This window comes from Dasypus novemcinctus, chromosome 14, assembly GCF_030445035.2.
Source record: "Dasypus novemcinctus isolate mDasNov1 chromosome 14, mDasNov1.1.hap2, whole genome shotgun sequence".
Taxonomy (NCBI): Eukaryota; Metazoa; Chordata; class Mammalia; order Cingulata; family Dasypodidae; genus Dasypus; species Dasypus novemcinctus.
In genome coordinates, this window is record NC_080686.1 from 97,733,594 (window position 1) to 97,757,015 (window position 23,422).

The following is a 23,422-nucleotide window of genomic DNA, read 5'->3' on the forward strand; positions in this document are numbered from 1 at the left end:
TTTTCCATTCCTCCGGACTGGTTCTGCTTGCTCTTGATTTTCCACTGCACTTTCATCTTGTACATACTATGCAGTTTGCTCATTTTACATGTTAATGTGGATTAGCTATCTCCCCCAGTAAGAATGCAAGCTCCTCCACCAACTGTATCACCCACCTGCTCTATTCAGTGACATACCCCAGGACAGGAGAATATCATAGAGATATTACCCTGAATTTCCCAGGTGGGCCAATGCATCCACAGGGGTCCTGGTAAGTGGGAGGCAGGAGGGTCAGAGTCAGAGCAGGAGGTGGGGGGAGAGAAGAGAGGCCTGAGACTGGGAGTGGGAAGGACTCTCCCCCCACTGCTGGCTTTGAGGATGGAGGAAGGGGACCTTGAGGACTCCAAGAAGACTGTGGGCGGCCTCTAAAGCCTGGAAAAGGCAGTAAGGGCTTCTGCCCTGGAGCCTCCGGCAGGCTGGCAGCTGCGCCAACACCTTGAGGTTAGCCTAGTAAAACACTGTGGACTTCTGCCCTCCAGAATTGTGAGAGCACATGTCTGTGATTTTAAGCCACGAAGTTTGTAGTGATTCGTTACAGCAGCAACAGGAAACGAATATGCCCAGGGATTCACACAGCTCAGTAAATGCCTGCTACTTGAATGAGGGTAAATTACTAATTAAAATACACTATTTTTTTTAGTCTCTAAAATAAATTTCAACCTGTAAGAACTGAAAGAGTGGTTTAAGCCAATGAGTTCAGGTAATGGCTGCTGGTGTTATTATTTTCTTGTCCTTCTTTTCCTCTAAATCACGACCTTTGACTCAGAGATGCTTAGGAAAAGATTTGTGTTGGCAGGTCTTACACCTGGCCTACGGAGCAGTTTTAGCAATCAAATATGAATCTCCTCATAAAGCCCCAAAGCAGGATTGCACAAAGGACCAAAGAAGAAACAAATTGATAAAAACTCTCCGTTTTTAACAAACATACAACTGATTGCATCCAAAATTCTCATGTTTCCTTCTGCCAGAGAAAGGAGATACATGCAAGGATTCTTCTTTCTGAACATTTCAAAATGCTCAGTCCCCATGAATCTATTTTTAATGCTGACACCCAAGAAAAGAGAGAAGAGATGGGAAATCTTCAGGAACATGTTTCTGCTTCCAACTGAAAAGTTAAACAGTCTAAATTATGGGCCAAATATTTTCCATGCCTACCTTTAAAATAAGAAGGAAACAAATTAAGAGACAGATAAACAGTATTTCCTCGGCCCTTCACACTCCCACATCGTCAGCCTACCTACGAGGCCTGCCATCATTTTCATCCCAGAAACTGAAAGGCTTGAGCTAAATCACTTTCAGTTATCACGGATGAATCTCAAATGAAAGATTCTTTTCAACTACGATTAATAAATCAAGAAAAAAATAAAATTATCAACAGATCATCTAACTTTGTTTAATGGGAAAGTAATCTTGCCATTTTTAAACATCAGCAACTAATTCCTGTACAAACCAGACTAGTTTTTGGCCCTGTGGAAGATGATATGAAACAGAGAACCTTAAAGAGTTCTCAGCTGATGTTACCCAGTGGTAAGTCGGGGAATGTCTGCTTTGCGATATCCGCCCTGTTGATCAGGACGAGGCCTTCCTCGTTTCCCGCCTTCGGCGCTGCCTCACAGGTTGTAAGGGGGCATGGAGGCTTCCAGAGCGCAGCTTACACAGCACTAGTTAATCCACAATTAGCGAGCAGCTGCCGTCAGCGAGGCCAGGCTGAGCAAGACAAGCCCCAACATCAAGGTGCCCCCCACAAGGGGGAGAGAGGCAAGCATCACTGCTTACCGATGGGTACCAGAGTTCACGTTCAATCTGCTCAAGCACTCTCCTTAAACAGATACAATTTCCTTGCTGAAAAACTCTAAGCCAGAGTCTAATTAAAAGAAAAAAAAAAGGGAGCTGGTGTAGCTCAAGTGGTGAATACCAGCATACCACACAGGAGATCCCAGGTTCAACCCCTGGCCCCAGGACATCAAAGGGGGAAAAAAAAAAAAAAGAAAGCAACTGAAACCAATCTGTCTCATATATTTAAAATTTTTTAAAGATTATTTTTTAATTATTTTTTTAAATTTATTTCTCTCCCCTTCCCCGTCCCCCCCCCCCCAGTTGTCTGCTCTGTGTCCATTCGCTGTGTGTTCTTCTGTGACCACTTCTATCCTTATCGGGGTCACTGGGAATCTGTGTCTCTTTTTGTTGCGTCACCTTGTTGTGTCACCTCTCCGTGTGTGCAGCGCCATTCCTGGGCAGGCTGCACTTTCTTTCACGCTGGGCGGCTCTCCTTATGGGATGCACTCCTTGCGCGTGGGGCTCCCCTAAGCGGGGGACACCCCTGCGTGGCACGGCACTCCTTGCGTGCATCAGCACTGCGCATGGGCCAGCTCCACATGGGTCAAGGAGGCCCGGGGTTTGAACCGCGGACCTCCCGTGTGGTAGGCGGCAGTCAGCTGAATTCAGGGACATTCTTTCACTTAGAAAGGCTGAAGCACTACAGTCCCTTCACCACAGGGGTGGACATTTACTGTCCACATGCCCATCAATCCTTCCATCCACCCTCCTAGCCATCACTCAGCAGCAGCCTTGGAGAGCTGGGTGCTGGACCAGGAAGACAAGAGAATACTAGCACATTCACGTTCTTATGCAACATTTCCAATCGCAGGTAATCAAGACACTCTTAAACAGTGACATGATTCTTAGCCCTGTGATTTCTGTAAGAAAGAAGATTCCCTGAAGGGTTTTCTCCTACTGCAGGCACACCGTACCTGTTTACACTAGTTGTACTGGATGCTTATCAGCCTTAACCCTGTCGCACTGTCAGCCTGATGGCTTGGAGCATATCTAAGCTGTATCCTAAATCCAACAACCTCATGTATCACTGCCTTGCCTGCAATGTGCAATAAATCACTTCCCTCAGAAGCAGCAAATCAATCCAGTCCTTAGAAAGAAGACGCAAATCACCATCAGCAGCACCTTCCTGCAATTTATGGAAGGATTTGGCATGGATGATATGTCCAAAATTCTCCTCTTAGGGCCCCAATCAGACCATTCCTGCAGTACCATATCTAGCTCAGGACTCCATGTGTCAAGATGTGAATAGGGGATTCAAAAGAGATTTCTCAGGCAATCTGAAGACTGTAATCTAATAATTACAAAGAAAGGTTAAAAGAGTATTTAGTCTGGAAGGGCAGGCCTCTGTCCTCAGCCAACACAATATCTGAGCACTGCAGGATGGAAACAGTGAACTGCCTACCACCTAGCTTCTGCCCAAGACCTTCTGGACACCTAGGAGAGCTTTTAGCACGTGGCCCAAACACTCATCTAGACATGCTATGGAGTGCATCTGTGGACCACGAAAGCCTGAGCCAGACCAGAATGTCCTCATTCCCCAAGACGGAACTTCATGTTTTGGACTGAGCCCTGGAAGACTCGAAGGACAGCCGTGCTGGCTTTACTGGGAAGTCCACTCCCGAATCCCAAAGGCCAGCTGCTGGGGTTGCAGCACTCAGGGATCCCTGCACAAAAGCCCATGTTAAGAAGTATCTTCATCAGTAAGTGCCGAGAAAACCTTATCCTTTTCCCTAAAGCCAACTCCTTCATGTTTCCTTCTTGTTTACTACTATAAAAATCAGTACCAAGTTCACATGTGAACGTGGATAACTCCAGAGACATACTTCTTCAGTGCTCTGCTTGAACGTTAGAGATCTTCCCCCCACAACCTACACTGCTGGCCCCAGATCCCCTCCCCCGTCCTCGTTTGATTTTTCTCCATGGCACTTGTTTACCATTTGACAAACTTAAGTCTTCCTTTTTCATTTGTGTATTCTTTATCCCCACCAGCAAGTAATCACCCTGATGGTGGCTGGCTGATGCACTCCTGTATCTGCAGTGACAAGAAAACTGCCTGACAATAGTAGTCATACCATTAGAACTTACTGAATAAAAGAATAGATAACTGTAAAATTCTAGGCTCTACAGTTCAATTTCCTCCATGAACTTGAACACTGATTCTAAATTATATCTTTTTTCTGATCCTGACCTGTTTACTGTTTTGTTTAGTATTTGTTTAAGTCAGCTTAAATCTTTTAGAAAGAGGCAGGAAGTAGGTAGGTAGGCAGGAAAAGAGACAGATATAAATAGATAAGAAGGATGATCTAATTATCAAACACTGCATATTAGCAGATGGTAAAGTCCCTACTGAGGACAGAAAAAGAGGAAATAAGCCAATGGTATAATTATTAATAAGTAGAATAACGTTTGTTCAAAAACTGATATTTTCTTCCTATCTGTTCCGTCATGCTGTGTTGATTTCATCAGGTAATTAATATCATAAAAAGCATGACCCTGATGTGAACCAATGTATATGAGGTGCAGAGGTGCCCAAAGATGTACTTACCAAATCCAATGGATGTGTCATGATGATGGGAACGAGTGTTGTTGGGGGGGGGGAGAAGGGGGGTGGGGGGGTGGGGTTGAATGGGACCTCACATATATATTTTTAATGTAATATTATTACAAAGTCAATAAAAAATAAAAAAATTAAAAAAAAAAAAAAAAAAAAAAAAAAAGCATGACCCACTGAGAAACTCTCCCGCCTCCCCGGCTCCCCACACTAATGCCTTCAGCGCAGAGGTATGCTGTTCACCATTCACATCATGTTCATTTTCACCATGGGATTCTTTGAAAGGAAACAGACGAAAAGTTTCTGGACTTTCTGGAATGTATTACACCTGCCCCAAACACACCCCGACAGACAGAGCTACTGAAGACCAAGTCTTGTGATAATTAAGAGTGGAATAAGAAAATCGTGGAACCAGACCAGTTTCATTCCAAATCCTACCTTAGTAAAGTTAAAGCTCTGAAAAAATAAGGGAGCCTGAGAATCAGGGGGAAGGAGAGGAAAGGTGCAGGTCAGCATGAGATGGCTATTTAGTAGGGGAGGGGTCATTACCTGCTTCACGACAGTCACAGTTCCGGGGGCCATGGCAACCACTGAAGCAACGGCGGTGGCATCGTGGGTCTCGGGGCCCAGCTCGATGATCTGCTGGAGGATGTTCACAGCTGTGGGGTCAAGCCTGTCACCTTCCGAGGAAGAAGCAAATGGAGACCATTCAGGCCAGTGTGCCAAAGGTCACGAAATACCAAGCTGTCCCCTACCATTCTCCTGGGTGAAGCCTTTTCCAAAAGATGCACGGGTTCTCAGCTGCTGCTCATTTTGACCACAGAGTTCATTTGTATAGTGCTATGTAGCTTACAAGCACTTCCTTGAAGAAGAGCTCAAAACACAAACCACCCTGTGAGGAGGGGGACAGGATAATATGACCACCACTTCAGAGCTCAAAGAACTGCCTCCAGTAGGTGGGGCCACCACCTCACAGGCCAGGACTCAAGCTCAGAAGCTTGGAATCCCAACTCTGTGCCCCAAGCCTGCCTCTAGAATAGAGCTCCTGAGCGGTACCAGCACACATGCTCAACTGCAGAGGGCATTCAGTAAAGTCTGCCAAGTAAATGACACAAGTTACAGGCAAAACTTGTGATCTCTCAATTATCCCAACAGCGGGCTTTATAATTGCAAATGAATATAAGGTTGGGATTCTATTTTAGTAGTCTCAAAAGACTGGAGTCCATAACCAGGGCAGCTCTTTCATATACCTTGCCTACTCTCGCCATCTGTCTGGCCATCTGTAACTCTCCTGAACACCGCACCACGACCCAAATTATTCCTTTACTAAAAAGGATGTTATGGCTTGATCTGCATGTTAGCAGAATATCATGAAGTCTTCGCCAGCGTTTGCATCCTCACGGACAGCGTTCTGCGGGCCGCACTCCAATGTGAGCCCATCAATAAGAGATCAGAGAACAGGGCTCCGATAGGTTCCACATAGAGAGGAGGACATGAATACACACACAACGCACCCTTCTAGCATCCCCCATACACACCCCCTAAGGAGAGAGATTTCAAACAGGCCTTGAAGCCACTCCGAACATCCCAACACAAAAAACATTCACCTTTAAAATGTACTGAGATAAGGTTTCAATTCCTTGTCCATTCACTCTTTCAAGGACCATTTATCAAGCCCTACCTGTCAGCCAGAGACTTTGTTTCTAGTGCCAATACAGGCAAGGATCTAACACTGTGCCCCTTCTCCTCCTGGAGCTCTGTAAGCAAATCACTACAGCACCTGGGGGTCCATGGCAGGAGGCGGGAATGGGCCCGTGAGACAATTAGGCAGAAAAGTCAGTGGCTTCCACATAGTGACCTACAATCTGAGGCCTGACCAGGAGGAGGAGTTTGCCAGAAGAAAATGTTGTGAGTTGTGGGTAAAGAAGGGAGGCCAGAGGTAAGTGACAGCCCACATCTCAGGGACCACTGGAGCGTGGGGGTGAGAAACGCAGCAGGGGCTGGAACTAGAGTCCAGCTGAGTGGAGGACACAGCGGCGCCCAGGGGGCTGAGCAGGAGGCTTGCGTGCCGAGCTGCCACGTGTGAACTGTATTCTGAACATGAGCAAGAGACTCTGGGAGGCTTTAGAAGGAGCATGTGAGTGTGTGCGTGCATGTGGGGGCTCGGCGGGGTGGATGGAGACAGGCAGACGGCATCCCACAGATCTCGAGCGTCACTAAAGTCACGTGGCCTTCGGGAAGGAAGCCCGCTCAGATGGGCCTCAAGCTCTGAGAACTGCCTTTAATCACCTGGACGTCACCCTCCTGCCTGCAGACAGGCCACCTCTACCCGGCTGCAGAGTGGAGGTGCCGTCTCCAAATTCCCTCCAACTCAGCATGCAGTGAGCACGGCTCTGCCAATTCATCTGCCCTCGGCCGACAGGGGCAAAAAGTCCTCTGCACAGCTTTCCAGCAACCTGGGGTGCAGGAATTTAAGAACTGGGAGAAAATGGCAACCGCCTAAGCCTGATCTCCTGGCACCATCCCATCGTGCTGAAGGGTTTCCTCAATTCTCCTTGTGTGACTGTGCCTCCAGTACATACAGGGTTGTGGTATGTAACATTTACTGTATTCTGTTCATATGTGAAAAGAACATGGAGAAAACATGTTTTCTACACATAATATGTCCCAATCCCCACTAGGCTGGCACAGTGGTTTTTTTCAAATTGATCTAACATTTGAAAATCATGACATTTGCCATGAAAATGCTCATTTGGGGCTTTCCAGAAGAACGGGGGTAGCAGGCAAGCCTGGTCCACACCTCTGCAAGGCACCATCGGCTGCACCCCTCACTGGGGGCCTGAACCCTTGAGCGAGCCACAGGCTCGGCTGCTCTCGTTGCTCCTGAGCCCACGTTCCCCTCCATGTCTGCCTGGCCCCTGGAGACACTGGCATTTGTTACCCCAGAATACGCCAACCAGAAGAGAGGACCACAAAGAATGGGGAAGACATCCTGATGACAAGCGGGGACCAGCTCCAACACCCAAAGGGGGTGACCCTCAGCCAACCATTTACAACTATTTACCTGCCTGTGTGAGGTGAGAGCAGGAGGGTGTGCCTCCCTCTCAGGACTGCTTGGAGGACTGAATGCAGTAAGATGAGGGAGATCTAGAGAAACTCCCAGAAAGCACTCTCTGTAGGGCTCTCTCCTGGGTAGCTCCAAGGGCAGAGCTCTCCAGGGCCCAGCAACAGGGCTGCCCGTCGGGGATTTTGAAGTAGACTGGCATCATTCACCCCAATCCCATCCATTCAGCTCATCTACCAATGACTGCCCTGAGGGCTGAAGGCGGGCAGAGCTCCCCTCACCACTCTCCGAGGTGTATCTCAGGTCCTGGAGCGCAGCCACAGCTGCCTGCGTCCCCTGTAAGTCCTCCTCGGCTTCTGTGATGTGGAGGTACTGGGTGGAGGGCTCCTCGGGATTTTCTGTTGTTGGCTGAAGAAAAACATAATATCATATAAGTGATCTTCTAGAAGATTAGCTAATTAGAAGTTCCGAGACAAAGTATGAAGATGAAACAAATACAAGCAAGTCAGCAACCCTGTGTAACATCACATTTACCGCACATCCCTGAAACATCAGGTGCTCCAATAAATGTACTTTCCAGAGGAAAAAACTGCTCTTTGCAAGTACTAAGACTTTTAAAAGCCAGTTTTGGTGGAAAGCTTTCTCCTACACATTCTTGCCTTTGGGAACAAAGGATGTTGTTCACAATCCAAGATTTGGCCACTCGTAGATATTCTCGTATGTGCTCTTCTAATGCCTCCTCTGCCTCTCCCACTGGCAACGACACAGCCTCCAACCCGCCGTTCGCACTGGACCTCGGGCTGCAGGCTGACGGAGGAAGCCGTGCCGCTGCAGGCAGCTGATGGCAGAAAGAAAGGGAGGACGGGGAGTTCCATGGCACATGTAGATCTTACAGCCTTGGTCCTGGCACAGGGCCAGAGCGCAATGAATCAGAGCAACTCATGTGTTTCTTATTTTTATATGCAGGAAACAAGAGCAACCACAGAAAATCTCTAGGCAACATCAGGACTTGTGTGGATTGGGGGGGGTTAAACAGTGGTTCACAGGGACCTTGTACCTCAAGGAGAGAAGAGGGGGAGCAGAAACCCAAATACTACTGATGACTTCTTTCTGGAAGGGATGGGAGGCACAAGCAAAACTACAAGGCAGGAAGCATGAATGCCATTAGTAATTAGGATGGAAATGGGGGATTTGGGGCAAAATTTACAGAAGCCAAAGTTACATCTTTAAGCACGTATCAGTAACTGACACAGATATGTTCAGAATAGCACGCAGTGACTCTTTTACAACCAAGTGGCCAAGTTCACTTGGGGGTTTCCAGCTTGCCATATAGGAGACACCCAATGAACATTTGATGAAGGCATTCACAAACCAAAACCAGGCTGATGCCTATAAGTACCACTAAGTAACGCCTTCAACTGGGCACACTGACAGCAGTTCTCCATCTCCTGTGAGGAAACTGTCGCAATCACTTGAGGCAAGGCTGGTGCTTCTGTAAAGCATTCCTGGGATCTAAGTGACAGCGCAAATCGCAGGCCTGGAGGCTTGTTATTCTACTGATGACCCATCAGCTTCTCGGTGCTCCACAGGATCGCTTGCAAAGCCTAGTGCATGGGCTTTGGGTCAACTATTTTTGTTGGGTTCACAGCTCTGCCGATTTGGAACCTACGAGAAGTGAGGCCTTCAGGACAGAGAGACGTCATCGCGTACCTCTATAAAAGCACTGGCTGACGCAGACAGATGCAGTTCTTTACTTCAGGATCGGTGCTGCAGTGTCTCCTTAGCTCACAGTGTGAACGTGAGCACCAGGGGATGAACTGTCACCACCGGCGAGGGTGTGCTCCTGCTGACACTGCAGCGCGGCCCCAACAGCCCCGGCAGCTGCCATTCACCGAGGACTCACAGGGGGCTAGAGGGCGCCCACCCCTTCTCTCCTGCTGCTCCTGCTCTGCTGCTGCTCCCAGGCCCCACTGGCCTCACTGTATGGATGAGGGCACAGAGGCTCACGGCTCAAGGGGAAAGCAGTGACAGAACCAGGATTCAAGGTGAAGTCTGCCAGATTTGAATGCAACACACTCTCTTATTTATTCATTTTTAAATGGACATTTTCAAACAAGCATAAAAGCAGGGAAATAGGTATAATGAAACCCACATACCTATCACCCAATTTCAACACCTGTCCACTCATGGCCAATCTTGCTTCCCACTCCACCCCTGCCCTTGGGATGTTTGAAGCAAATTTGGAGATCATATCATTGTCTCAGTAAATACTTCATAATGTATCTCTAAAAGATAAAAATGCTTTCAAAATGTAATTACAACCCCATTTTCACTCTAAAAAAATTAATAATTTCCTTATAACATGAAATATCTAAGCAGTATTCAAATGGCCCCAATTATCTCATTTTTTAAAAGCTTGCTCAAATCAAATTTAAATAAGGGCACCTCATTAGGACCGATAGATATGGCTCACAAAACTTTAGTCTATAGGTTCTCCTCCATCTTTGACTTATTTTTCCCTCCTTAGAGTTTATTTATTGAAGAAAGTGGGCTGTTTGCCTTATAATTTCCAACAGTCTGGATATGGCAAATCATATCAACACAGAATCACTGAACATGCCTCTCTGCCCACTGTATTTCCTGTAAATCGGTAGTCAAAGACAGATTTTGGTTCCCTTTTTGGCAAGATCCTTTATGGATGTAGTGTGCACTTCCAAAAGCAGATACATAATGTCTCCCTCTCAATCTCTCTTTCTTATGGGTGTGTGTGATGTTAGCCACCAAGAGGTGATCATTGCTAGATCCAGAATATTAGAAGTTGCAGAAAGGCAATATTGTAAATCTTCATTTGTTAGCTTGAATACTTCCATAAAGAGAAACTTTCCCTCATCAAACATTTGGTGTGATGGTTAGGGTGATATGTCAAGTTGGCCAGGTAACGGTGCCCTGTTGTTTCATTAAGCAAGCACTGGTCTAATTGTTGCTGTGAGGATATTTTGTGGACCCACATCATCAGTGAGCTGATTGCATCTATGGCTGATGACATCTACAATCAACTGAGGAAACTGCCTTCAGCAATGAGAGACGTCTCATCCAACCAGATGAGGACCTTCAGAGGAGAGGTGATGATTTCAGCAGTCAGAAGAGAGAATTCCCATCTCTGCCTCAGACAGACAGCTTCTCCTGGGAACTCATCCAGGACCTTTGTCAGAGTTCCTGGCTTGCAGCCTGCCCTACAAGATTTAGACTTGTGCACCCCCACAGTTACGTGAGACAATTTTATAAAATCTCCTAATATTTACAGATCTCACCTGTCAGTTCTATTTCCCTAGAGAACCCTGAAAAATACATTTAGTAACCCTGAAGTATGTTTTTGTTTTTGTTCTCTAGAAAAGGTAGAATAATTGTTCAGAGTTAATTCCCTACATATTACAAAGGTGACAAATGAGTTTTTTCCCAATATTTTATAAACTTATGGATTTAAACATATCTGACATGTTTCACTGTAGTTCTTAAACATTAACAACAGCCTCAGAATAACAATATCATATCTAACACCACCAACAGAATAATGAAAACAGGACTTTTTTTGCAGTTCTTTTTATCCTTAGGACATATCCCACTAGAGAGGTACTGTTTTAAAGTCTCTTGAAAATGTTTCGCTCTGTGTAAGTTATACCACCAATTTGATATATAGTTAGAATCATTCATTTCAGTTTACTCTCAAGTCTCAGAATTTACTTACTTTTGTTAAGATTTATTTTGTTTTCATTATTATGTAAAATATTTCCATGCTTTCAGACTCCAATCTGTATAACAGGTATAATAAGAGAAGTTTAGCTTCTGTTATTATCTCCACCATCTTGTTCTTTTCCTCATGTAAAATGGCCTCCTTTTATAACTACTTTTTTTGTGACATAACATTAGATTTAGAGAAGAGTTGCAAAGATAGTAAGTGGGTTCCTGTATATGCTCCACCCAGCTTCCCCTACTGTTCACACCTTACTTAACCGGGGCTCAACTATCAAAACTAAGCAATGGAACCTGGTACAACACTATTTGACAACCACAGGCTTCCTCCAGAGTCCACTTTGGCACGAGTGTCCTATTAGGGTTCCAAGGTCCAATCCAGGATCCCACAATGCATTCAGTGGTCACCTCCCGAGTTTCTTCCAACTCGAAGGTTCCTCCATCTTTCCTTGCCTTTCATGCCCTTGGCACTTTGGAGGGTTACTAGTTAGGTATTTTGAAAACTACCCTCTGAGGTTTTCTCAAGATGAGACTAAGGTTGAGGATTTCTGTGACAGAATACCATGGAGGTGAAGTGCCCTTACTACATGCTATCAGGGGTTCATAATGTTGATATGTCTTGTTAATAATACCATTAACCTTGACCACTCTTCAGTGGGCTCTGCCAGGACCCTTCTCCATAAAGTCACTACTTCCCTTTATAATATTTAGGGAGAGATATTTTGAGGCTATGTAAATACCCTGCTTCTGCTTAAACTTTTGTCTACTAAATGTTAGCAGTCACTGATGCATCACACCTGCTGCAATTATTACTTCTAATGGTAATTTTCTATTTCCCTCAGCTGGGGGTGATTTTGCCCCCCAGGGGACATTTGACAATGTCTGGAGATATTTTTGGTTGTCACAACTGAAGGGGGGGGGGATTCTACTGGTATCTAGTGGGTAGAGGTCACTGAAGCTGCTCAACACTCTACAATGCATAGGAAACCCCACACTAAAGAATTACATTACCTAGACCAAATGTCAACAGTGCTGAGTTTGAGAAACCTGCCTTAGGTAACCTGCTATTAGTTCATGGTAGTGACACTTGGTTACTAGCTCTCAGAACACAGGTGTTCTCCACCACAGAAGAAAAAGAAGACAGGTAGGAGCATATGCCTTCCATAGAGGGACATAGAGCCTGCCTAGAATCAGGAAACGGAACCCTTCCCAATTCTTTTGGTGAGGACTGGCAATAAATTTCTTGCTTTGCATTCTCCTTTAGAGCTGGATTAACATCTAAAACTCTGGATTTCTGACTAACAGAAGTAAAAATGGTAATGAGGTCAATGCAGAGTCTAAATTCAACCCAGAGGAAGAATTGATATGCATGGCTCAGCTTTCACCCAGCATCACCCCTCTGACATGAGGCATGATTTGAAAAGGTTTCAGAAGTTCCCTAATCAGAAAATCCAGTGCTGAGAGACATTTGTTCATGCCCAGTACTAGAGCTGGCCTAGTTTGCCATTCTTGTTCACAACACGATTGACACCAAACTTTACAAAGTTACCTCCCACTTGGAGTCGCCTTCAATTTCCACCACCTTCAAGCCATGTTTGTTCTTCAAGTGCCTGTTCAACTCCCATTTGGTGCCATATACAAAGCTGCAAACAGGACACTTCAAACCACCTGAAAGCACAGAGGCAAAAAGAAGTGTTCACAGCACACAAAAATGCAATGGGCTCTTCCTTCCATCCAAAGACCTCAAATTGGAGAAATGTATTATTTTGTTTCTAGCACTTAAATTCAATTCAAGCTTACCTTAGTTTTATAAGAAAATAGCAACGGTATATATGCTTTTCATGGAAGAAATCTTAAAACAATGTAGTTTTTTCAATTATTGAATATGTACTTCCAAAGACCCTAACATGTTCTTGATACTTTAAATGCCGGAGAGAAATAAGATGAATATTATTCTGTTGGCCAGGTAGACAAGTGGTTTAAATCATTTTTCCAGTTTTTCCTCTGTAAGTAACAAATAATTTAGGAGAAAATAACTGAAGGACAATGGCTTCTTTTCTCAATCTCCTTTGTCCCAAAATACTTAACACCAAGAGCCAGATTCTCAGTCTCCTTCACATTAGAAGCTAAGTCATTGGTATAAGTCCCTACCTGAATTTCCCTTTAAAGAACAAATTAAAAGGCTGGCCACATCCTGAAATGTCTCAATTCACTCAACTGATCAAAATTTGCACATGTTCTGGGAAGTGTTTGGATACTTCAAAGAAGAGAATGCAAAGCTCTGGGTAAAACTATTGGGGAGTCACACAAAAGACTACCTTTCTAAAATTACATCAGGAGCAGCAACTAAATTGGGGTCCGGACAAAAATCATTTTACCTGGCTATGCCCTTGTAAGCCACCTCCAGCCTCGGAAGGCTAATTCCCATTCTGTCATCAGGCCTCCAAATCCCCTGGGACCTTGCGCAGCCCAGGACCGGCCCTTCCAACCAGACAGCCAGGGGCTGGTGCTGCCAGGCTCCCACCCCGACCTGGGCCGGGCAGAGAGCACTCATCACTAAGGACCACCGTCAGCCCGGGGTCTGGAGCTTCAGGCCACCCAACTCTAGCAGCGCACCCCAATGTCGCAAGCTCTGTGAGCCACTCATCCAGTCCAGTCACGCACCTAATTGTGCACCACAGTGTCTCTACTAGGACCAGGACTTGTCCTCAACCATCCCCTGGACCCTGCAGGCTCAGAAGAACCTACTGGCAACAAAGCTTCCTAAATTCACCTCATTACAGAGAGCTCACAACTCTCCCTCCACCCTGAAATAACCCTGGCTCTCTGCAAAGTCCACTTCAGTGGAGGCCATTTACGTTCACAAGCCCTGGGGAAGGAAGAGGCCAGGGACACAGGGACAGCAGTGCCAATTCTATGGCAGAGTGAGAGCATTTCCTAGTTTTGTTCCTCGCACTCAGAGTGTCATGAATGTTGCCGCCTGGGCCCTCTCCACCCCAGTTCCTCCAAGTCTGTAAAGAGTCCTCTGTCTGGAGCCCCGAGGCGTCACAAGACGCCCCGCCCCTTCTACAGTTCTGATGTGCATATCCAGCAATACCCAGAAGCATCCCTTTCCTCCAACGTATATGTGATGCGTACAAATGACTAAGATGCTTCTATGTATACAGCAGAGCCAAGCGAAGCACCGAATGCATCCCAGCCAGCCACATTTAGGCACTGCTTACCGACGCACTAAGGAGGGAGTAGTGGAATTCTGTTCCGACGTCGAGGTTCCCTTGACAAATCATGTAAGAACCAGTTGAATCTCCTGAAAGTGCATCACACAGATGCAGTTAGGCTGTGTTCCATCTCCTGAAGCAGCTCCTTATTAGTGGACTCCACACAGAGCCTTGTTTGATAATGGGGGTTTCTTGTCTGTAAGCCGACAACAAGAAACAGCTCCAAGAGTCATCAACAGACATGGGAACTGATCCCGGCGGCCAAGAGGACCGCCCCTAGCACCTCTGGCTCATTTTTGCACGGCCTCCTCTCTACTCTGGAAGTACAGAGGAGAGCACGGCTAGCCCAACAGGGACAAGACTCCAGAGTCGGTAGAAAGGCTGGCAACAGACACCAAATTCTTAAATTCCAGAACAGTCCACAGAAAGGGTAGCTCAAAAGGATGCTTATTTTCTTCAAGTCAAACGTACTGCACTCTTTAAGGCAAAACCAAATGCTCTTTCTTGTCTGGAGAACACGCAATTTTTGGCCTCCTTTGTTATCAATTATTAATCATCTAAAAATGATGTATTTTCCAATAATCATCTTTTACAAACCCCCATGGTGTGGCAGAACCTCTTTGCCTCTTCTTTTGCTTGAACTGATGCATCCCTTCCATAAAGACAATACGCTGCAGTGAGGAAAAGCAAGCTACTTAAGGTTAAGCCTAGGCTTTAAATAATGAAATTAAAGATTCCTTCTTGGGTCTTCTTTAAACAGAAATTAATTTAGGGAGAAAGACTTTCTTATATTATGTTTAAATTAAAATTAATATGATAATACCCCCACACTAATTAAAACTTCAACCTTTGCTATGGCAACTTTAATTAAAGAACAAATGAAAATATGTAACCTAGACTGAATGTATAAAAGTGTGCCAGTTAATTGACATCAAAGCCAAGGGAAATTAATTTCTATCTCAATTCATTACATTCTTAGGCAATGCACAGTAAAGGTCGGTGGAAGATTTGGTGAATTTACCTCCAGCACCAATATTAAGTGCACACCATAAAAACTGCAAAACCCCCAAATCATGATTTTCTCACATGGACGGATGTAACTAGGCAAAACAGAGAATTCAAGAAGCAATTTTAAAAATCGATCACGGCCTCCTGTGCTCTTTTTGGACTGCAATATATTCGGAAGGGAATTCATGCATTAAAATATTTGCATTCTTCTCCAGTGGCAGACATTATTGAAAAGGTAATTTCGTTTTCAATAATATTGAACCTCCAGCAGGGGATGGAATACAGGGCTGGGCAGTCCGAGTACCTGGGTCTGGCCCTTGCTCTTGTGGCCCAAAGCCACCTCCTTAAGTGGGTGTCTGTGTTCTATGAGGGCGGCAGTGCTAAGACCAAATCTTTGGGAAATAATGGCTCCACAAAGATGTCCATGTCCTAATCCCTGCAACGTGTGAATAGGTTACTTTCATGGCAGAAGGGACTTTGCAGATGGGATTAAGCTAAGGATCTCAGGTGGGGAAAGGACCCCGGCTTGCCCAGGTGGGCCCATTGTCATCACAAGGCTCCCCGTGAGTAAAAGAGGAGCAGGACAGGGGGCCGCAGTGATGCAACGCAAGAAAGCCTCGACTGCCCTCGCTGGCGCTGACGATGAAATGGGCCAGGCAGCCACTAGCAATGGAAGAGGCAAGGAAACAGTCTTGCCGTGGCCTCCAGGAAGGAAAGCAGTCATACTGACACAGTGATTTTAGTCTAGTGAGGGTTGTTTTGGACATCCGACATCTAGATTTGTAAGGTAATAAATGTGTGTTGTTTTAAGCCACCGAGTTTGTAGTGATTTCTTATCACAGCAACAGGAAACTAAGAGAAACACTAAAGGGTAAGTGGAACAAAAGCAGCTTAAATGTCCCAAATCACGGGACTTGGAGTTGTCCTAAATGATATGGCAGGGGCAGATGCAGGACATTATATCTCCTGCCATAACCCACTGAATGTACTGGGGGAAAGTGTAAATTTCAGTGTAAACTATAATCCATGAGGTGCAGCAGTGCTCCAAAATGCATTCAGCAAATGCAACGTGCCACGATGGTGAGGGAGGTTGTTGATGTGGAGGGAGTAGGGTGGGGTGGGGCATGGGGGTATATATTTTATAATGTATATTATATTTATATTTATTTATATATTTATAATGTAGCATTTTGTGTGATCTATGTATCTTTAAAGAAAAAGACAATAAAATATTAATTTTTTAAAAAGCAGCTTAAAGATCAAAGGACGGTAGATGTAGAATCATTTTATTTTATAATGTGGACAGGTGAAATACGGAGTCCACCTCTGTGGACAGTCTCACTTCTGTGGAGTCTTCACTCAGGGCCTGCCCTGGAGGCAGCCAGAGCCCGGTCAGAAGCAGGGCAACCAAGCGGGGGCCATCTGCGGCACGCAGGGAGGGCTCCTGGTGAGACGGCGCACTCTTGGAGCCCATCTGGCCAGAGCACCCAGATATCTGAATTCTGTCTCAAACCCCAGTTCCCCTCCCCACAAGGTCCTACAAGAAAAACAGCACGAGGGAAAACACAGCAGAGGAAACACAAAGTGCATTTCATTATTGGGGTTCAGGCTGCGCCAAACCCCAGTGAGGAACACTTGGTCAAGTGAGTGCAAGCGAGGTTGCCGCCATCCTCCCTGCTCCCCACCTCCCCCCAAATCTTGGGATCTGAGTACTCTCGGGACAAGGGCAGGGAAAGGCAGGAAGGAGAGAGAGGTCCAGGGGCCACCTTGGGCATTTTAACCTGGACCAGAGAAATGAGGGAAAGTAAGCAGTGCCCCGTGTGTGCAGCCTTTCAATGCACGGTCACGCAGCCACTGCCAAGTGTCCTAGAACAGGACCAGGGCTGCTGCTGCCCCCCCACCCCCACCCCAAACATGTGCAAACTTTAGTACAAAAGACAAAGGGGGGCATAAGACATGTGAGGGCACGGCACCAGCCACTGAATCAGGAGACTGGGTTTGGCTCAGCTGTTTGGGGCCTTGGGGCAGTCATCTTCCTTCATGGCTCATTTTAAAACAACAATGATGACACCAACCTCACAGGGTCACTGGGCAGAGAGGAATAAATAAGAGATCATCTGTCCAATCTTCTTTCAAAATACCAGGTGGGCAAAAAAGACAAGCCAGGAGCGTGGCATGTACACCGTGCTCAGCACAACTCCACTTAGCAAAAGGCACCAGAGCCCTGGGGGAGTCCGTGCGTCCTGAAGGGATAACACGGACCTGGTGGTGCTGCCAGCTGTCTATGGACCAGGGCTCACAGAGGCCACTTGTACCAGCTCCGAAGCCGACTGAGCCCATCTACTCCCAACTCCGCACTCAGCAACACCGCATTGGGTACCTTAAAACGGGCCACTGCGGAGAATTTACACCACTGAAACTGACAAACGGGGCTTCCCCTTCCTCCCCCCACAGACAGCCAGTTATTAAACAATTACCAACACACCATTTCCAGCAGGCTTCTGGAGCACGCTGAAAATGACCCAATCTCCAAAGAAAAGACCATGGTACCTGCCCTCAAAACCCCACAAAACAGAAATGTCTTAGCTGGGAAAATCTCAGCTCCTTTTAGACCACCTTCCTTGTATCTCGACATTATTGCGCATCGACATCCATCCCGGAATCTCCACAGCATCATGGGAGAAGAGTCTCCTCCAGCTGTGGACAGATCTGCGTATGTGACTGCGGGATGGCGCTAAGCACAGCTGAGGGACCAGGAATCCCAGCTCGTGATTTAAGGAGGTTGTGACACCATGCGTGGGAAAATTATATTTTGTTCATAGTTTTTAACTATGCTGTTATTTTTTTAATGAAACTTTTTATTATTAATTATTATACATAAACACATTTCAGGATAACCCACTTTGTAACTACTGTCCAAAGATATTCCAGAGTCCATTGATTTGCTTCCAAGTAAGATCTTTCTGTTTGGAAAGTTCACAGAGGTAGGAATGATCAATGCTACTAATTTACATTAATCAAATTCAGAAGAACAGCTAACACTGCTTGAATATTATGTGCAACAGTATGCTAAAGGATTTTCCTCCTTTTTTTTTCACAATAACCCATCTTACAGATGAGGAGAGAATGACTCTCTGCAGGGTTAAGTAACATGCTAAAGGATATGCAGATACTAAGTGTTGGAACCAAGGCTGAAAGCAACTGTTGGGCTTCAGAATTCTGGCTTTTGAACTCTATAGTTTGTATTTTCCTCTAAATTTTAGTACATCTTCAAATAGACTTTATATTTTAATAATTTATTATATCTTTGTGAAGTATTTTATCCTTTAACTTAAGAGTAAATCTTGAAAATTACTCTGAAATTATAGGAATAAAAAATGCAAATATGACTAAAAGTACAATATTTATCAAAACTCATAACTGCTCTTTAAACTCTGAGCTGGACAAATAATAACTTATTAATATTAGTATATAGAAACACTGTTGTAAATAATTCAGAATAGCTGACTGGAGGTCATCCGAAGATCTGTTCTCTAGATTAGGGGTCAGCAAACTTTTCTAAAAGGGTCAGATAGTAAGTATTTTAGGCTTGCAAGCCATACAGTTTCAGTTGTAGCAACTCAAACAGAATGTGTAGTAACAGCCGAACAACAGTATCCTAAGTACCGTACGCATGTACTTAATATAATGTTTCATATTATACAAAATTGTTGGACAAAGATTAAAAGTAGTAAATTAAAGAAGTCAAGGATGGAAAAGAGGGAGGCAAGATGGCGGCTGAGTGGACTTCCCGGTTACTAGCTCCTGGAGGGAATTGGCTGGGAGGCGTTGGAGACTCCTTGGGACCGGGCTGTTTCGGGATTTTCCCTGGTCCCAAGGTGTTTAGACATCGATTTGGAGGGAAGGTAACAGAGAGGATCCATCCGTGAAATATACACGGAGATCCCAGCTACGTGTGGAGGATTCCCTCCTTGGGTAGGCAGAGCCGAGGCAGCTAGCACCGCGCCGAGCCCCGGCGGGCGGCGGCCAGGGTAGCCTAGCTGGACCGCGGTGGGCAGCGGGCGGGGGATCCGAGCCACGCCGCGGTGGGCGGCGGGCGGGAGAGCCGAGCCCCACTGCGCCGCGGCGGGCAAGGGAGCCGAGCCCAGCCTAGCTGGGCCGCGGTGGGCGGCGGGCGGGAGAGCCGAGCCGCGCTGTGCCGCGGCGGGCGGCGGGCAAGGGAGCCGAGCCCAGCCGAGCTGCGGCGGGCGGCGGGCGGGAGAGCCGAGCCGCGCTGTGCCGCGGCGGGCGGCGGGCAAGGGAGCCGAGCCCAGCCTCGCCGCGGCGGGCGGCGGGCGGCGGGCGGGGAAGCCCAGCCGGCCGAGCCCAGCTGAGCCGCAGAGGGCGAGGGGGCCGAGCCCAACCCAGCTCAGTCGAGCCCAGCCGCGCCGCGGAGGGCGGCGAGTGGGAGAGCCGAGTCGCGCTGCGCCGCGGAGGGTGGCGGGCAGGGAAGCCGAGCCCAGCCGGGCCCAGCTGAGCCCAGCCGAGCCGCGGGTGGGCGAGGGAGCCAAGCCCAGACGAGCTCGGCCAAGCCCAGCCGCGCCGCGCCGGGCGGGAGAGCCGAGCCGCGCTGCGCCGCGGCGGGCGGCGGGCGGGAAAGCCGAGCCCAGCTGAGCCCAGCCGAGCCGCGACGGGCGGGGGACCCGAGCCCAGCCGAGCCCAGCCAAGCCCAGGCAAGCCAAGCCGAGCCGCGGAGGGCAGGGGACCGGAGCCCAGCCGAGCCTGGCGGCGGGGTTTCTGTTCTTTGTTTTTTGTTTTCTTTTGTTTTTTTTTTTATTTTTTATTTTATTTTATTTTTGTTGTTGTTTTTTTTTTTTTAATCCTCTCTTTCCTGTCCCCAATATTCTTCTTATACTATTTTATCCTAACAATACAATAGGTCCTACAGGAAATACCTCACATTTGCTGGGTTTCCTCACCCTCCACTGCCTCATTTCTCTGTGAATAGATTTAGCCTATCTACACTATCCCCTTTCCCCTACAACTTGATATCCTCCACCATCTGCTATCTCTCCTATATTCCATCTCCCTTTCTTTGATCCACAAAGTGTCTAACTCTTAATTTCTAATACCTTTGTTTAGTTTTCCATCTGGTATTCGTCCCTGAAACTATTACCTTTCTTTTCTCTTTCCCTCTCTCACGAAAACAATAGCCTCTTAGTATGTACCACATTCCTCCCATATTCAGTCGTCTACCTCATTATAGGTACTTTCCTACTACTATAACTCTACACAATTTACATGATCTAACCTCCATCCTCCCAAAACTCATACTGTTGCTTTGTTAACATATATCACCAATACTACTTCACACTTTTTCCTCCCTTACACAATTGCCTTTCCCCAGCACTAATACTTTCCTTTAAAGTGAGCTTAACTAGCAATAAGAAATTGGAATAAGAAGAACAAAGTGACAAAGAGAAGATATAACACTTACGCAAAAACAACAGCTAATTAATCTCCAAGACTAGACAAAGAAGCTAAGGAACTGATTAAACCCATCAAGAAAAAATGTTGACAAGACAGCAACAAAAATCTACAAACCAAACCAGTAATCAGGAAAACATGGCTGAATCCAATCAGGAAGGGGGGCAGGACTTCGCACAAGCAATGAAAGATCTCAGATCATTTATCACCGACAAATTTGACAAAGTAATGAAAGAGGTTAACAGCATGAAGACAACACTTGGAGGGGAAATTGCAGACATGCGCAAAAAAATAACAGATATGATGGAAATGAACACCACAATTCAAGAAATCAAAAATACACTTGCAGCAAATATCAGCAGACTAGAAGAGGCAGAGCAGAGAATTAGTGATGTGGAAGACAGTGCATTGGAAATCAAACAGATAGTAGAAGTGGTCAATAAAAAGGTAGAAAAAATCCAGATAGGACTTAGGGACCTGAATGATAATGCAAAACGCTCAAACATACGTATTATAGGCATTCCAGAAGGAGAAGAGAAGGGAAAGGGGTCAGAAGGAGTGTTGCAGGAAATAATGAATGAAAACTTCCCAAATCTACTGAAAGAGACAGATGTACATATCCAAGAAGCACAGCGCACTCCACTGGTCATAAATCCCAACAGGCCCACCCCAAGACATATACTTGTCAAATTATCCAATGCTCAAGACAAAGAAAAAATTCTAAAAGCAGCAAGAGAAAAGAAAACCATCATATACAAGGGAAACTCCATAAGATTAAGTGCTGATTTCTCATCTGAAACGATGGAGGCAAGAAGGCAGTGGTATGATATAGTCAAGGTACTAAAGGAAAAAAATTTCCAACCAAGAATACTCTAGCCAGCTAAACTAGCATTCAAAAATGATGGAGAGTTCAAAATATTCACAGATAAACAGAAACTGAAAGAGTATATCAACAAGAAACCTCCCCTTGAAGAAATTCTTAAGGGAGTTCTGCAGGAAGAAAGGAAAAAACAGGACAGTCAGAGATGGAGGAGAGTGTAAAAGCAACAAGAAAGACAAAAATAGAAGGGGAAAATAAAATAATACAAACAAAATATAACAAACACAAATCCAACCAAAATATGGCTACCATAAATAACTCTCTAAACGTAATAACACTGAATGTCAACGGACTAAACTCACCTATCAAAAGATTCAGACTGGGACACTGGATAAGGAAATACGACCCATCTATATGCTGTCTACAAGAGACACATCTTAGACCCAGAGACTCATGGAGGTTGAAAGTGAATGGCTGGAAAACAATCATACAAGCAAACAACAACCAAAAAAAGGCAGGAGTAGCTATATTAATATCAGACAAAATAGACTTTAAATGCGAAACAATTGTGAGAGACAAAGAAGGATACTATATTTTAGTGAAAGGGACAATCTGTCAAGAAGATCGAACAATCATAAATATTTATGCTCCTAACAAGGGCGCCTCTAAATATCTGAGGCAAACGCTGGAAAAACTAAGTGAAAGAATAGATGCATCTACAATTATAGTGGGGGATTTTAATACACCACTATCAACTCTGGACAGAACATCTCAAAAGAGAATCACTAAAGAAACAAAACATTTGAACAGTATATTAGAAGAGCTGGATCTAATAGACATATATAGATCATTACACCCAAACACAGGAGGATATACATTTTTCTCAAGTGCACATGGAACATTCTCCAAGATTGACCATATGCTAGGCCACAAAGAAAGGCTTAATGAATTCAGAAAGATCGAAATCATACAAAACAATATCTCTGACCACAGTGGAGTCAAGCTGGAAATTTGCAAGGGACAGAGACCCAGACCCCAAACGACAATTTGGAAATTAAACAGCACACTCTTAGAAAAACAGTGGGTCAAAGAGGAAATCTCAAAAGAAATCAATGACTACCTTGAAACAAATGATAATGATAACACAACATACCAAAATTTATGGGATGCAGGAAAAGCGGTACTGAGAGGAAAATTTATAGCCATAAATTCATATATCAAAAAAGAAGAAAGAGCAAAAATTGGAGAACTAACTGCACTTTTGACGGAATTAGAAAAACAACAACAAAGTAACCCAACAGGAAGAAGAAGGAAGGAAATAGCAAAGATAAGAGCAGAACTAAATGAAATAGAAAATAAGAAAGCACTTGAAAAAATAAACAAGACCAAGAGCTGGTTTTTTGAGAAGATCAACAAAATTGACAAACCTTTAGCAAGACTAACAAAGAAAAAAAGAGAAAAGATGCAAATACACAAAATAAGAAATGAGAAAGGTGATATCACCACTGACCCCACAGAAATAAAGACTATCATAAGAGGATACTTTGAAAAACTATATTCCAACAAAAATGACAATTTAGAGGAAATGGACAAATTCCTAGAAACACATAAGCAGCCCATACTGACGAAAGAAGAAATTGATGATCTTAACAAACCAATCACAAGCAAAG

At 45.3% G+C, this 23,422-nt stretch overlaps 1 protein-coding gene across 2 annotated transcripts in view; it reads right to left on the reverse strand.

Moving 5' to 3' along the window:
- ZFAT (zinc finger and AT-hook domain containing) overlaps window positions 1–23,422 on the reverse strand; it is a 249,843-nt gene that overhangs the window by 20,250 nt on the left and 206,171 nt on the right. For both annotated transcript variants that reach the window (XM_058276079.2, XM_058276080.2), the window contains exons 13-15: window positions 12,790–12,908; window positions 7,772–7,898; window positions 4,976–5,106 (exon numbers count right to left, since the gene is read on the reverse strand). In XM_058276079.2, the coding sequence (XP_058132062.1) occupies window positions 4,976–5,106; window positions 7,772–7,898; window positions 12,790–12,908 (377 nt within the window). The remainder of the gene's footprint in view (window positions 1–4,975; window positions 5,107–7,771; window positions 7,899–12,789; window positions 12,909–23,422) is intronic.